Here is a 17296-nt window from a genome sequence, read left to right as displayed (position 1 = left end):
GCTAGCAAACTGTAACTATTTGAATCTCAATTCCATCATTGAGCCAAACAGCTAACAAAGCCTTTCAGTCTTTTCAAGAGTGTCGCTTCTGCCTTCCGCGCAAGATATGATATACGTGATTATATGTTTGCATGTACAAATCCGTGCCGTGTGGTTCCCGGCACCAATACAAAAAAGAACAGGGCCACTTCATCTCCTCTCTTCATCCAGGCATAGGGTTACAAACTTGGGATTCTTTTTTAGGCGATGGGCTAGCAACCTGTCACTATTTGAATCTCAATTCTATCATTAAGCCAAATAAAAAAACTTTTCTACGAACAAGCTTAAAATTATTGTTGTGACAACTGTGTTTATTTAAAAATTTAACACTGCTTGAATGCGTTACTTGTTTACTATTATTTTGTATTAAATTAAGGCTCATAAGTAAGTGAATTTAATTCTTTGTGAGTCAAATAAAGATCTTTAAACCTGAGCCAAATAGCTGAACTTGGCCATTCAGTCTTTTTAAGACTGTTAGCTCTGTCTACCCCTCAAGAGAAATAGACGTGATTATATGTATGTATGTATGTACAAATCCAGATCCCGGTAATGTTTGGCATAATGAGTGTTGCAGGTGCAATGAAACAAAGTGCACTCCAACTGCGATACGTGCCGCCTGTCGCCGCTGCGGGATATACGGCGTGTGTATGCAGCCTTAACTGACATTCACTGTAGGGTTGACACATCAGCAGTTTCTAGATCGAAGTCGAAATGTGGAGGGCAAGGAAGGAAAAATTTATTTATTTAGTTACTTTCTTACATCTACCATTACAGACTTAATCTAATGCGATAGTGTTGAATCAATTTTGACATATTATCCTTAATGCGGCCCTTGTGGATTAAATCAAACTGCAATTGAACTAATCTGTCCTTATCGATATGAGATTGAGTGTTCCGTGTGGTTCCCTGCATCATTATAAAAAAGGATAGGACCACTCCATAACTTTCCCATGGATGTCGTAAAAGAAGACTTGGGATTCTTCTTTTTGGCGACAGACTAGCAACCTGTCACTATTTGAATCTCAATTCTATTATCAAATTAAAACTGCCCCAAAAATTATAGCAATTTCAAGGCACAAGAAAAATATGCAAAATATGGTATCGATTCAATTCGATTCCCAATTTCGACGTTTTGCCAACCCTACGAATTTGCTCTTGTATTTCCGCACATCCTGTGTGTTCGTTCACACCTTTTGTTTTTCATTCATGTTTTTGTTCAACTTGATGAATAAAATAATTAGATTGCAGTTTGAATTCGGGGACCATTTCAAGATTTGTCTATATATTTGCAAACAAAAATTTCTAATCGTTGTGGCTTTGATATGAAACAACTTTTTGAGTTTATGTAACGTTTATGAGATAATTATTAAAATTTCTACTTATTTCTAACTATTATTGAAGCATTTTTTCATATTTCCGAATTACAATTACATAGGTATTGTATTTTATAGGTAACCTAAAGTGAGTTTCATTTATTAGCTCTTCACTCCACGCTCATTAAATCGTCTGAAAATGTTCACATACATACCTTAAAATCTGAAATATTTCAACTAATAATAAAATTTATTCCAATAAAATGATAAATGACTGAGCAGAGCAATGCTGAAGGCAAAACCTTATAAAAGTAAATATCGATATTTTCAGCTTATAAATATTTTATTGGTAACTACAAGACGTACTTTGACACACTTTTCCCAAATTACGTTGATTTTGTTTCCTTATACAAATTATGTACACGAGTGAATTACGTCCCATAGGATTGTGGTACAAGTTATAAGAATTTTTCACCAATGAAAAATCATCTAATTGATGGTTAGACGCTTTATTATGCATTACTTGAATCCACCAAAACTACACGGTGCGCCCATCTCATTTGTGTCTCAAGTATGTGATACCTATTCTCATGCCATGATAAAGTCACGGCTCGGCGACCGCTACCACGGCGGACTCGGCTTAACTCGCTCGCCGTGGAGAATCCAACGAGTGGACTTTAATTTCCGTTTGGGAAAGGTGCACTTAAGGGACTCAACTAGCTAAATTTAATCACTTGTTGAATTAGTATGTAGTGTATTTTTAAGTCACACTTCAACATCGACGAGGAAGATATTAAGTGGTCCTATTCTAAAACTACACGGCACAGCTATGACATCACTGTACTTGTGCCGCTTCCTAATTTACCTCTGCAAACAGGCCGCTCGTAAAATGGCGTCGATCATAAAAATATTTGATTAGGCGCGCTCTCGACTCTCGGCAGTACCAATTCGCCATCTTGAAACTTTTATTAGTACATGCCTCGGATGAATTATTTAGCGATGCGAAAGCTATTTGACTGGAGTGTCAACGGTATTAAGATTAGAAATTAGTTCATTACCGACAAACGTAGTGCCTGTACAAATGATAAAATCTGTTCCTGTTTTTGTTATGAAAAATACAAACTAAAGTTATGAGAGTTGAAAAAACGATGAAACCTTTCGAGAAAAGGTTCACTTGCACTGCGCTGATTTGTCTTGGCGGGGGCACTCCCGTGCTCCTAGATTTATGTTTCAAAGAAATAAGCAAATAACTGGCAACACTTTTAGGAATTTGCGATGACGAGAAAGAGAAATCAACAGACTCTAGAATCAATGTGAAAATTCAAAAATATTTATCTTTGTACTTATCTCGCCAACTTAGAGGTAAGGCCAATAATTTTTTTTTTATTAATTAGGCTTTTTCAAAGGACATGAAATGGAAAAACAACCTATCTATTCTTAAAGTAGCCAAATCTTTAAATAGCTATTGCTAGTACAACTTTTTAAAAAGACTAATGCCCAAGATGCCATTATTAAATGAAGAAAATATTATAACTAATAAATAATAAACCTCATAAACATAAGATTCCTTTTAGGATCTAATTTGATTGACTTGCATTCCCCGTACTTATTGCTGTTTATTAATTCCAGAGATTTTATGACGAAACGCTAGCGCGCTTTAATTAAATTCCAGCTGTGAATAATTGAAAAAAAAAAGTCCCTCCGGGTATTTCAGGCAGGTGTGTATTATTTTTACCCGACTTAGTCCAAGAAGAGTTATATTTATTAATGCTTCTGTGGTCCAGTAGCGCGACGCCGTTTTTATCGCGCGAAAAGCTATCGCTGTTTCGCTTTATATTATGACGTGAAACGGGACAGCGATAGTTTATCGCATGCCATGCTACGGGGGCTAATAAATCTTATACAAATATTATACACTTGAAGAGTTTGTTTGTTTGAACGCGCTAATCTCAGGAACTACTGGTTCTATTTGATAAATTCTTTTTGCTTTGAATAGACCATTTATCGAGGAAGGCTTTAGGCTATATAACATCACGCTGCAACTATAAGGAGCAAATATTCATCCTTGAGGGCTTCAATGATGCCCAAAATAAGTATTCCACGCAGACGAAGTCGCGTGCACAGCTAGTGAAGTATAAACACCAGAGTGCCGTGTGCCTGCTGCTTATTAGAGCAGATTGTAATGGTTAATCAAAGGATGCTTATAACACTTGAAATTCTTCTTTGAAGCGATGGGCAAGAAACTTGGCACTAACTCTGATTCTCCAATCCAAAATTAAGTATTGTGTGATACTGTTCTGATGCTCATATTTTATTTTTCAGTCCTCTCTTAGTTCTCTTTTTTACTCAATCTCCTGAATGTTAAGGTTTCCTCACGACGTTTTTCTCACCATAATACAATAGTAAACAATCAAATATACACACAGTCTTCATGACCAGAAAAGAGTCATTGGTACATTACCCTGGATGATTTGAAACTGTTAACACTGTTCAACTGATTTTTAGTAAGTACTAGCGACCCGCCCCGGTTTCGCACGGGTGCAAAATTATAAATGTTATTTTACATAAAAACCTTCCTCTTGAATCACTCTACCTGTTACAAAAAACCGCATCAAAATCCGTTGCGTAATTTTAAAGATTTGAGCATACAGACAAACAGACTAAAATAGCGACTTTGTTTTATACTATGTAGTGATACCTAATTCAGCATTTATTTTTTTTATTTTTATCCATGCAAATCTGTAACGTGTAGCTTATAATTTTATAAAAAAAACCAGGGGTTAAGATCCCACTAATCTGGTAATTTATGGACAAAAGCAGCACTTCTGATTTATGGCGACCTCCGTCCATGGTTCACTGCGTCGACGCTGAGCTATTTCAGAAAGGAATTTCACTAAAAATAAATGCCCAAGTATTTTTTTGGGGAAAACGGAATGCGAAGACTGAAAAATATTCATGGTAGAGTAGTGAGTTTATTTACAAACGGGAAAGAGACGTATCTCTTTCCCGTTTGTAAATAAACTCACTATGTTTACATCTATGTTTAAAAATTTTAATATATTATTTAGGTACATATAGATGCACATTACTGTACATTAAAGATGCAATAAATAAATTGAATTGAATATGTCTTCTTTTTAGGCTAGTAACCTGTCACTATTTGAATCAATTCTAGTTTTAAGCCGTAAGGCTTTCGCGTTTTAAGCAGAACGTGACCTTTCAGACTTTTCGAGACTATTGTCTCTATCTATCCCCTAAAAGCTTGTGGCGACATCACTAACCTCACACACCATAATCGCGAAGAAATTGACGCGTTCAGCCAACAGCAGCGAAGAATCTAAATCGCGCAATCAAAGATTTCACGAATTGGATAAAACCTCCGACTTATGATCGTCGGAGCCGCGATTCCCCATGCATAACACCTAGCCTGGCGGAAGATCTTCCCTTTGTAGCGGTCAAACCGAATCATCGTTCCCGGTACAAGCTTAAAATGATAGCATATGTGCATGTCGGTTTATTTAGGACTGGGCTCTTTTTTGCGCCGCTGCAACCCTCATATACTTTTGTCCCGATCAATATTTCGATATTTCCCTTTTCAGCCGTTAGGTATATATAATTTTCACTTAGCCCGTGGACACTCCATTATCAACAATCGGGGTGTACAGGAAATTTCCCTTTCACCCCACTTCGAACCCTCTGCGGCCCGTTTTTTTTACGATACCATCCCTATATCATTGTCACTTGTATTGATTTTTAAAGGTTTTGACGACTGAATGATTCGTAAATTTTGTATAGGACCTTTTGGGTCGAGTTGATGGCTATTGTTATGCGTGCCTCAATATTTTTTCTGTTTTAACCTGGCTAGGGCTTATTTTGACAACCATAATAGAATTGTAGTTAAGGAAAAAGCAAGATATCGTCGGATAAAAATGTATAAATTACCAAAATATGAAACGATAAAAAAATTTAAATCCGAAGGACCAATTTTTGGCGTAGGTGTATCCATGGAAAGCAGTTCAAACGGTATTTTTCTGTTTTGTGGCAAAAATAAACCTTGCACATTATTTAATAACCATTATTTATTAAGTCATTATTAATAAACCCTCTTTTGCATTAAAATGTATAGGTACTTACAGGACACAAAATTTATTTATTAAATTTTAGATAGACTTGTACCTAAATTTTATCTAACGTATAAAGTTAATACCGCATAGCTAAAAATAAATAAATAAATAGAAAATTCTTACATACACTTAAATATTTTTATATTTATTCTTTAAAAAACATATTAAATGCACATGAAACTTAAGATAAACTTGTTTCTAAAAATAACCCTGTTTTTAAGTACCTACCACAACTTTTTAAATTCTTACCTTCTTACATTTTTAAATATACTTACTCTTATTAAGGTTTTAATTAATTATTTATTTTCCATTACTATTAGTCCTCAGTCTGAGGCCACATCATGCGATTTGAATTAAGGAATATTGTATTTTTTCTATCTGTGTATTACCAGTATCAAAATACATTAACCAAAAATTTTTAATTTCAATTTAACACCAAACTCAAACTTATAAGCTTCCATGAAACTCATCTGAATATAAGTTAAAACGTTACCTCTAGATACATTCAACACCTTTATCTTAAGAAGTAACTGGCTTGAACCGAAGCCAAATGTCTTGGTCCACGATTCTCCCGAAGTTGAAATCAGACACCGGGAGAGATTTGGGCGTTCTATCGCATGGCTGTATTTCGTAGTGGGTTAGTACATTCCTGGCTACGTCTGCGATGATCTGATATGCTAAATTTTCACCTGAAAAAAAAATGATTATGTTAGAAAATTTCCTGGTAAAGGTGTGTTGGAAGAAGTTTAGAAAATCATAACGAAAGGTTAGATTGTTTCATCCACATACATATATACATATGGTCACGTCTATATACCTTGCGGGGTATACAGAGCCAGCAATATTGAAAAGACTGAATTGCCACTTTCACGTTCACGTTTTTTCATCCACAATGAATTAAAATATATTAATTAGAGAAATGTTAGTGTTGTATGTTACACTCCATATAATTTCCATGGATATCGTAAAAAGCGAGAAGCGATAAGGGATAACCTTAAAAGGCTCTTTTAGGCGGTGGGCTATCAACCTGTCACTATTTGATCTGATATGCTAAGTTTTCACCTGAAATAAAATTGATTATGTTAGAAAATTTCCTGGTGTTGGAAGAACTTTAGAAAATCATAACAAAAGGTAATATCGTTTCATTCACAGTGAATTAAAATATATTACTTAGAGAAATGTTAGTGTTGTATGTTACACTCCATATATTTTCCATAGATGTCGTAAAAGGCGAGTAAAGGATAACCTTATCTTATAAGGCTCCATTAGGCGATGGGCTAGCAACCTGTCACTATTTGAATCTCGATTCCATCATAAAGCCATACAGCTGAACGTGCCCTTTCAATCTGTTCAAGACTGTTGACTCTGTCAACCCTGCAAGGGATATGGACGCGACTATATGTATGTATGAAAATACATTAAATCCTTTAGTCGCAGTATATGATATTCGCAAAACATCATAAGAGCAAGACATTATAATCTCAAAAATTTCACAACATTGATTGACGAAAAAGTAGGCTATGTTATTGTGGGTCTTCAGCTACCTTCATACCAAATTTCATCGTAATCGGTTCAGTAATTTTTGCGTGAAAGTGTAACAAACATCCATACTGACATACTCACAAACTTTCGCATTTACGAGTATAATATTAGTAAGATGCAGATTGTAAAATTCAAATTCTAAATAATAGGGAATAATTTAACGTCTAATAAATTTGAGGACTAGCAAGCCGTCTCTGTATTAAATCTCAATCTATTATTAAGCCATACAAGGTCTTCCAGTCTTTCGTCGTTAAAGGTTCGGGGTACGTCTTTATAACCTGATTATTTGTATGTATATTACTTTCTTTCTCGCTACAATAGTGAACTACAAACGAATTTTCTAAATTTCCCAAAGGAATATTATGCTATTACAGCGAAAAACCCTAAGACCTATGTATAAATTAATGCTATCACTGTGTCCATTGCGTGACGGCGTCAATTAGAAATCAGTGGAAACAGTCAATGCAACGGTTTTTTTTAATTGTCGGCGGATTTCAGGCGTAAAATTTTATAACACACATTGTTTGTTATTACTTGGCGATTTTATACTTAGGCTGCAAACCTGAATTGCTTAATTTAATAAACCTGAATAGAATTATAAAGATGATTTGCATATATACATTATGTCACGTCTATATCCCTCAGGGGCTAGACAGAGCCTTAAAAAGACTGAAGGGCAACGTTCAGCCGTATGGTGAAGCGCTTATGATGGAATTTAGATTCAAATAGTGATAGTTGCTAGCCCATCTCCTACAAGAGGAATCCCAAGTTTATCCTATTCTATTTTTTAGTCGCTTTTTACGACATTCATGGGACAGATATGGAGCGGTTCTATTCTTAAGTTTCGAAAACCACGCGGCAAAACACAACGGAGAATATAATTTGATTCGATACAATTTGGTGAATGTTATCCACATTGTGATGAACATGTAAACTATGAACATCAATGTGCAACTATGATCCAATATGTGTTAGATCACCCTGCACCCTGGTTGACGGGAGTCGGTTCGTGTAAAAAACTAAATCACCCATTCCAGGATAACGGTCAAAAGGCTCTTCTCCAGAGAGATGGGAATGTATCCAGGAGAATAACGGCGGTAGGGCAAAAACTCAATGCAATGTCATCGGTTCAGGGCTTAAAGAACTAGTACGAGTAACTTGACCTTACTTTATGTCATTTTCGATTTCTACCTTGCCACAACAGCCCATAAAAGTCCACTGCCGGACAAAAGCCTCCCCAGAAATGGGGAGAATTTTAGTTATAGTCACCACATTGGACAGGCGGGTTTGTGACCGCAGTGTCTATTGGTTCTGGAGTATATCTCATATATCAGCGTAGGAGGCCCTGCCGTCGAACTCCCGCTTATTCCCTTAATCGTCTCTTACGATATCCATGGCAACATATGGGCTATTCTACTCTGCCGGCACAACACGGCCAATTTTTGTTATTTGTATAAAATGAAATCCAAAACTTCTCGTTAGCAACGGAATAAAATAATTCGACAGTGAACGCAATAAAAGAAAATCGTAGTTATAGTATTCGTTGGTAAATTAATTACATTTACGGGTGACTGGTCGTTTACAAACGATTTGGGAGCAATGTCACTTACCAATTATGTGCTAATAGTTTCATGTTTTTGTAACTAAGCCTTTTATTTACTTTTCTATCTGTCATCTTACTAAATTTCCGATTCAAAATTTTAATTGGGGTCTGGTGATGGTGTCACGGTGGTCACGTTGTCTTAAATAATCGTCGGTCAATTTATTAATTTGGAAGTTGTTATTTGAATTGTTTATCCGTCCAAAAGTACGCAACCATTTATCATTACTTGATTTTTTCTGATGTAATTTTTTTATATATTAATTAATAAATCTAACATATAAAACTTACCAACACATTTTCTCGGTCCGACGCCAAAAGGAAAATAATTATTAGCATCGTAATTCATTAAAAATCTTTCAGGGTTAAAAACCGTAGGCTTCTCATAATATGTCTCATCTCTGTGTATCGCTTCCACTGGTATACTCAGAGTGATTTTTTTATCAATTACCAATTTATTTTCTGGATATTGGTACATTTTCACACATTGCCTACTAATCACTGAGTACGAAGGGTGAAGTCTCAACGATTCTTTAATAACAGCATCCAAATACTTATCATCATTATTGGAAACTGATTGTCTTACTTTCTTTTGTACTTCAGGATGTTTTGCTAAGTCATAAAACATCGATGTGAGTAAATAGAGACACGGTATATAGCCTTCGTTTACGAACATAGCCAGAGTGGAAAACGCAAAGTCAGTCTCGTTTGTGTTCCTTCTGTCTTTTTCTTTTATTCCCATTTGAAAAACCGATCCACTTTTTATTTTCTCAAGCAGTTTAGAATGTTGCAACGCTCTTACAGTTTCTTTTGACGGCTCACCCACTAACGTTTTCAATCCAAACAGTTCGTATAGCGACGGAAATACATTTTTCAAGTAAGTCTTAAATTTGCCTGCCAGAGAGCGGTTCTGCGCGGCCGATGTAAGGCTCGTTATAACAGCAGCATCGGTATCGTCCACTAACAAATCCCTGAATATGAAATCCAATACCTTTGACAGCAAATGTTGAACGATAACGTCTCCATTTGTTCCGGACAAACATTCATTTAAATCTCTCTTGCCCCATTCCATGTCTTTGACAAGCGACTCTACGCCTTGCCTCAGCAAGGTCCACTTTTCTCCGTCGGCGTAAAACAAATTGTTTCGTAAACAAACATCCTGAGATTTGTCCAGGCCGAGGCCTCTGCTGTGGAAATTTGCAAAATCTGTTGACAACATCCTTTTAACTGCTTCCGGGTCTCGAACAATGAGGTCTGGAATTCGACTCTTGACTGCTCCGGCGAACTTTTCCTTGGGGTAATCGTTGTAGAATTTGTTTACCTCGTCAGTATTGCTTCTGATGCCTAAGACTCTGTGATAGTCCGATCCGAAGAAGGGTACGCAGGTTTTGTAAGGGATATGTCTGATGTACCAATAGCTGAAGAATTTGGTAACATAGTCGAATATAAGTGCGACAACGAGAACGATGATGACCGTGAGATTTAAAAGGAAACTTTCGAAAAACATTTTGGCGTTCGCTCGGTCCAGACTGGCGCGTGAGACTGCATAAGCCGCGCGGCAGTGGGTCAGTAACGGGTCTCTTTAGTTGATGAGTGCTTACGCATATACTTCTTACCTGTGCCTTTAGGTTTATTCCCCTATGAACTTGTTGGTTTGTGTCGATCTCTCATTATATTCGACCGCTCCCCACACAGAAAGTGTAAATCAGTTTTGTATTTCATTTTACGTAGATAGTTACAAATGTTTAATACCTTTATATTAAGTATCTAATTATTGTAGTGATTTTTTTCAGTCAAATGTATTCCTTTTTTAATCGACGACAGTCAGCAATAATTAGAATCTTTTAAAAAATGCAAATTCGCATATTTTTAACTTATCATGTAATTTATTAGAACGTAAAATATGTATATAATAAGTGTGTTCGTAATTTCGAAACTGCATGTCTTTCGATAAAGGTCTCCTCTAAAAATGTCCAATTTGTACATAACAATGGTCTCAAAATTGAGGATGACAAAAGACAGTGAAAGAGCACTGAAAAAAATATCGGGAAGCGGACTCTGAGCCCGGAAACAAGTCTCTCTCAAACTTTAAAAAAGACAATTGAATACAATTCCACATATATTTTCTTAAATTAAACCAGGGACGAATTCTTTGTTGCAATGAGAAGAACATTATCTTATAGTGGCATTGAACTTGACTTGAGTTGACGAGGTTTAAGAAGTTGCCTCTATGAATAACAGTTTCATTATTTATTATAGTAACAAACATACATATAATCACTTCCAGGGTAGATAGAGCCAACAGTCTTGAAAAGACTGATAGGCCACGTTCAGCTATTTGGCTTAAAGAAAGAATTGAGAATCAAATAGTGACAGGTTGCTAGCCCATCGCTTAAAAAAAATCTCAAGTTTATAAGCCTATCCCTTAGGCGCCTTTTACGACATCCATGAGATAGATATGGAGTGGTCCTATTCTTTTTTCTATTGGTGCCGGAACCACACGGCACGTTATTATAATAAATAAATTAAAAATATAATAAATGAAGATAGGTATCTTATTTGTAGATGTAATAATATTAAGTACATTGGTGAATGTGCCGTGTGGTTCCCGGCACAAATATAAAAAGATAAAGGATCACTACATATCTTGCCCATGGATGTCGTAAAAGGCGACTAAGTGTTGTAGGCTTATAAACTTGGAATTCTTTATTTAGGCGATGGGCTAGCAACCTGTCACTATTTGAATTTCAATTATATCATTAAGCCAAACAGCTGAACGTGGCCTTTCAGTTTTTCAAGACGGTTGGCTCTGTCCGTACTGAAGAATCCATCTTTTTTTTTTCATTCCACCTTGGCTTATTGTCTAAATCTTATTGTACTGTCTTACCAACCTTAATTGTGCCGTGTGGTTCCCAGCACGTTAGAATAGGAAACTCCATGCCTTTCCTATGGATGTCATAAAAGGCGACTTAAGCAAAGGAGCACATACATCTAGTGCAAGCTTCAATTTTGGTCTAGCAGCGACCGTGCAGAATGTAAAAGACGATTAAAGGAAACGCATGGTAAAGGTTAATAAGATTAGGATACTAAAGGCTACCAAGCTGACACTATTTGAATCGCTATACAGCTGAACGTGGCTTCTCAGTCATTTCAAGACTGTTGGCTCTATCTACCCCGTTAGGTATTAAGACGTGATTGTGTAATTCACGTCAATAGAATTAAGAAGGTACCTACATCATTTGAAAATATTATACAGCAATTTTAGTGAAAATATTTATTAGAAAAAAATATAATTAAAAAATATACGCAAAAACGCGGAAACTTATCCCTATGTACAGTTGTTTATGAAGAGTGACATCTGTAGGCCAACTTCGGAACTCTTACGTCAACGAGTTTTAGAAAATACCGAAAAGGTACTGAATACTATGCACTTCTTATTTATTTCTACTATGAAGCGATAGATGGCGGCACATTTTCAATAAAAGTGCTTTTTCCGAGACGTTCTGTACACAAATTTAGTACATAATGTGGCCGTGAGATGGAGTTACTTGTATTTTAGGTATTTCCTTAGAGATTCCCGTGATTTTACCCACTTGTATAAAATAAATACAAAAGTGAACGTCGTAAAAGAGGACTTTTACAAATTTCCATTGTTAGCAAAAGAGAATATGCCTAGTCTGTCCCAGCTGCTTTTATCTCGCGCAGATACAAAATCAATGAAAGGAAACTTGGTATTCTTCTCTAAGGCGATGAGATAAGCAATTTGTCACTCTCTGAATTTTACTTACCTCAATCTGCATAAACTTACTATTTGTAAAGAACGGTCATTAGATAGGTACCATAGATTATAAAAGTCTAGATTTATTTCATTCATTGACTGATTCAACGCACAGCACAGCCCACATTCAATTCTCAAACACGAACCTACTTTAATTTGAGTAGGGGTTAAAACTATAATAAAAATTTCGAGGCAAATATCAAACCTGATCCTTTGAAATTATGATGCATTTTTTGTCCACAGCACAAACTGCACAGTGCATCATTATAGCGACAAAAGAATTTAAGAGGCGAGTTCAAATCGATAAAAAAATCCAATCAAATACTCATTGACCCACGGCACGACACTAAATCGATCATTTCTATCGATTCATTCACGTAATCAAACCCGAGATCGATTCCGACCAACAAAAGATCTATAGATCACTGATCGAGCCCACACTGTGATCGCGAAAGTGATCTTTTTGAAATCTTTATTGATTTCGAATCGGGCGCAGCGTCGCGACAAAGGGTTGCAAGTATTTATAATAAATATCTACTTAATAATGGAAAGAATATAAGATGCATCCCCGTGGTGCAATTATAATTTTGTTATAAGTAATTTAAGTAGAAGATTCAAAATTTCATTTTCAAAATATTTAACGATTTCTCTTGGTTCGTATGAATGGAAGAATGGTTCATTTCTTGGTTTTTATTGCAATCAAATTTCGTTAATTTGGTGGAAATATACTTTTGGTCGTTCTTATTGATCTGGTGAACTGCGGGGGAATTCACTACATCATTCCTCTACACCCTTTTAATCCACGTTCGTAACTGATCTTACTAGCTACGCTTACAATTTTTTTTCAGGACGACACTGAGTTAATTAAACCACGTTCATATTTGTCATTCCTTTGTAACATTCCATTTGCACTTAGCTTGATTATACATGCAAACCGTAAAGCTAGCATTTTTGTATTCCGATAGTATTAACTGTCCAAATGTTTAAATCTGAACGGAACCCTAAAAACCCTAGCGATAATCATGTCTAATAAAATTATAATCCGACTGGCGACACAGAGATATCCCCCGGGCGATCTCCTCCTAATGACCATACCATAATGGCACCTGACCTTATACACACGTTTATTAAGGATTATTAACTTAACGAGTTTTTTATCCCTACATTGGTGAATGAAGAACTGCGATCTTCTCAAATTATGTGCCTAGGATTTATTCCTACCCATGGAAAAAGAAAAAAATATTATTGGACAGTTCATAAATTTTTTTGCGCCACTTGCTAATAGGCGTACATAAAAAAAATCATATTTAATTATCACGTAAATGCTGAAACTGGGTGCGTTTTTGCGTATATTTGTATGCATAGATCATTAAAAACTGTCGAACATCTTAAATCAATAGATAGATTGGATGCCTACCTACTATTTGTATATTCCAATTCTTTCGGTTCAGAAATCTTGATAAGACTTTTAGTAAAAAAAAAAAAATGCTTTAAATAAGCCATCACATTTAACAATTGCAAGCATGATGCTTGTCTATAGCCAAAAAAGAATAGGTATAATAAAAACATAGGTAATATGCCATCATTTGCTTTACATCCCGAGCATAGTACGCATAATGTAAAATCTGATCAAAGGTAAGGCTTTTATCACTATTTAAATCTTATTTCATCAAAAATAAACCGTCCGTTTCAACGTGGTCATCGAATCTTTCCGAGACTAACCTAATCCTAATGAGGACTAGACATAATCATAATGTCAGTTATTTTGATTAAAATCGCTGTTTATAAGATTTTTATTTGGTATCGTCAAACGTGGTATACTTACTTATTTAAAAAAAATCTGTGGTTGAATCAAGCCGCTATGCTCACACGCATCGCTTACTTGATCAAAAATTACGAGTTGCGTCAATCAGTCATATCGAGATGTATCTATTTAGGGCGAATATCGGTTGTCACATGTTAATTTTTAAGGTGAGAACTCATAGATCACAATAAAAAAAAAAATATTGATATAAGTTTTATTCCAAAAACGTTTTTGATATTTAATCTCAAACGAGTATTTATTAAAAAGGAAGGATTATCTAATTTAAGTACTTATTTTATGTAATACTAGCGACCCGCCCCGGCTTTGCACGGGTGCAAAATTCGGAAAAAATTATACATAAAAACCTTCCTCTTGAATCACTCTACCTGTTACAAAAAAACGGCATCAAAATCCGTTGCGTAATTTTAAAGATTTAAGCATACAGACAAACAGACTTAAATAGCGACTTTGTTTTATACTATGTAGTGAAAGCGCTATCTCAAAATTGCGCAGTCCACCCATGATTTACGGTATTAACCGGAGTAAGATATTCCGGGTGCTCCTAACATATCTTTCCCATGGATGTCGTAATACGCGACTAACAGATAAACTTGTGACGATGGGCTGTCATTATTTGAATCTCAATTCCATCAAAAAGCAATACCTACAGCTGAACGTTTCCTTTCAGTTTTTTCACAGCTATTGGCTCTATCTACTCCGCAAGAGATATAGACGTAACTATATATTTGTATATACATATGATCAATATTTCTAAGAACATGCGACTAGCAATCACGAACAAGTCTTTCAATATGAAGTGCCACTAATGCTCTACTTGCGTAATAATAATGAGGTACGTACAGTGTGCTCCCAGCTTTATAATAACTGGTTCGCATGTGTAGTCAGATATTACTGTTTAATTAGAGCTGCTATAGGCGCCGGAGTGTGGTCAGAATGGTCCAGTCTGACAGCCCAGAACAGTGATATAATTAAGAACGGACGTTGTAGCCGACTGATATTTATATTGGTTATGTTTTCATATCAAGCCTATAACTTTTATGTTATAGGTACATAAAATTCACATGTCACAATGTTCGTTTCCGTACTCCACCGAAACCCCTTGACCGATGAAGACTCTCATGAAATTTTGTGAGCATATTGAGTGGGTCTTAGAATCGGCCAACATCTATTTTTCATACCCACAAAATGCAAAACAACGTTTGCCGGGACAGCTTAACGCAGACAATTGAAAATTGAAAGTATTTGGAACAGTGGAATTTCTGAACATAAATACATATACACGAAAATCTCATATTATTTTTTGAAAACCTAAAAGGCTAAACTTTGACTTTATCATCCAAGCGATGGGATTTTTTTTCTTCTCTATTTATGAATCTCAATTCGATAATACATCCAGCTTAAAGTGACAGGGTCTTGTAACTGCGATATGAGTCTGTCTACCCAGTAAAAGATAGAGATGTGACGTGTGTACAAGTATAGATGAAAATATCTTTAATTACGAGTACCTACAATCTTTAAGCCCTTTCGAAAATCGAACACCAATCCTGATTCTTGAGTCACCCAACCCTACCCCAAAGACAAAAAAAAAAACAAATCATTAGTTTTCAATCTCACTGACCTTGTGGCGATACCGTTATTGTATGTTTTTTTTTTTAAAAAAAAAGGTTGCGCTGCTATTCCTCTGATCTTGTGAACCGCAAAAGGAACGGACTGATTCGATTTTAAGCTGCTTCTACACTGTGAAAGTGTTAAAGTTTTACGTCATTTTTTTGTTTTTTTTTTTATTATTGTGTCATTCTTGTGAGTACAAGAGTAGTAATCAGGACTTGGACTTACTTATTTGTATGTCCATTGTTTGTACAATATGTGTGTAAATAATAAATATAAAATAAATTGAGAAGGTAAATTAATATTATATTTATTTGCCAAATACTTATTGCACCACAGGTTTTATATTTGAGATTAGCAAAAGTCACAGTGAATTATTTATTTATTTAAACTTTATGCACGAAAATTTACAACAGGTGGACTTAATGCCACATGGCATTCTCTGCCAGTCGAACCTTTGGACCAAACTGAGATGGATGAACGAGTGGTACGATGACAGTAAAATAAAAAATAATATACATACATACATATCATCACGTCTATATCCCTTGCGGGGTTCACAGAGCAAACAGTCTTGAAAAGACTGAAAGGCCACGTCAGCTGTTGGGCTTAATGATAGAATTAATTAATAAAGAAATAGTAATATAAATAGGTATGAATAATTGATTACTTACCTTCTTCCTCCAAGCGGCAATCCCGGTTATATCCAAACCTCTCTGGAGAGGTACCCGAAGTACGCGTGCACATGAGCTCAAATAAACAATGACACGACGAGAATATTTTTAACTTTGAGCGCAGACCTCCTGCTCTGAACCTGTGTGTAAACTCCCTAACAAAACAACCGGGACGCTATGGAGTCGACAGTTTTGACTATAAATAAGTGTTGTATTGTATTCAGTGTATGCCGCTACTGTTCGGCTGGCGGCGAAACTCAAAAGAATTCGGAATCTCTATAGCTTCACTAGTGAAGCAGCGCGGGTGGACTTGCTTCTTTGGTTTCTGCTGTGTATCAACTATATAATAAGTACATACGTACATACATACACATAATCACGTCTATATCCCTTGCGGGATATACAGAGCCAACAGTCTTGAATAGACTGCCAGGCCACGTTCAGCTGTTGGCTTGATGATAGAATGTCATAGTGACAGGTTGATAGTCCGTTGCCTAAAAGAAGAATCCCAAGTTTATAAGCCTATCCTATTGGCCTTTTACGACATCCTTGGACGAAACGACGACGAAATAGATGAAGTGGTTCTATCCTTTTTCTATTGGTGCCGGGAACAACACGGAACATATAATTAGTAGGTATTATGAAGTTTAAATAGGTTACATACTCATATGTGCCGTGTGGTTCCCGGCACCAACACAAAAAAGAATAGGACCACTCCAGCTCTTTTCCATGGATGTCGTAAAAGGCGACTAAGGGATAGGCTTACAAACTTGGGATTCTTTTTTAGGCGTTG

The 17296-nt window shown here is 35.9% G+C and overlaps 1 protein-coding gene across 1 annotated transcript; it reads right to left on the bottom strand.

Annotated features, from left to right (window-relative positions):
- Window positions 1-5562: 5562 nt before the first annotated feature.
- LOC106130879 (cytochrome P450 6B1) lies at window positions 5563-10142 on the bottom strand. Its single transcript, XM_013329815.2, has 2 exons — window positions 8910-10142; window positions 5563-6165 (listed from the first exon to the last, which is right to left on the bottom strand). Exons 1-2 carry the CDS (start codon window positions 10123-10125, stop codon window positions 5996-5998), a joined length of 1386 nt encoding a protein of 461 aa, XP_013185269.1. The 5' UTR covers window positions 10126-10142; the 3' UTR covers window positions 5563-5995.
- Window positions 10143-17296: the final 7154 nt, after the last annotated feature.

This window comes from Amyelois transitella, chromosome 14 (assembly GCF_032362555.1).
Source record: "Amyelois transitella isolate CPQ chromosome 14, ilAmyTran1.1, whole genome shotgun sequence".
Lineage (NCBI taxonomy): Eukaryota > Metazoa > Arthropoda > Insecta > Lepidoptera > Pyralidae > Amyelois > Amyelois transitella.
The sequence above is the reverse complement of the archived record's forward strand: the minus strand, read 5'-3'. Positions and strand labels throughout refer to the sequence as shown.

Coding starts and splice junctions, on each gene's coding strand:
- LOC106130879 (XM_013329815.2), bottom strand. CDS start 10,125: ATGTTTTTCGAAAGTTTCCTTTTAAATCTCACGGTCATCATCGTTCTC. Junction 6,166..8,909: donor CGGACCGAGAAAATGTGTTG/GTAAGTTTTATA, acceptor TTTTTTTTTCAG/GTGAAAATTTAGCATATCAG.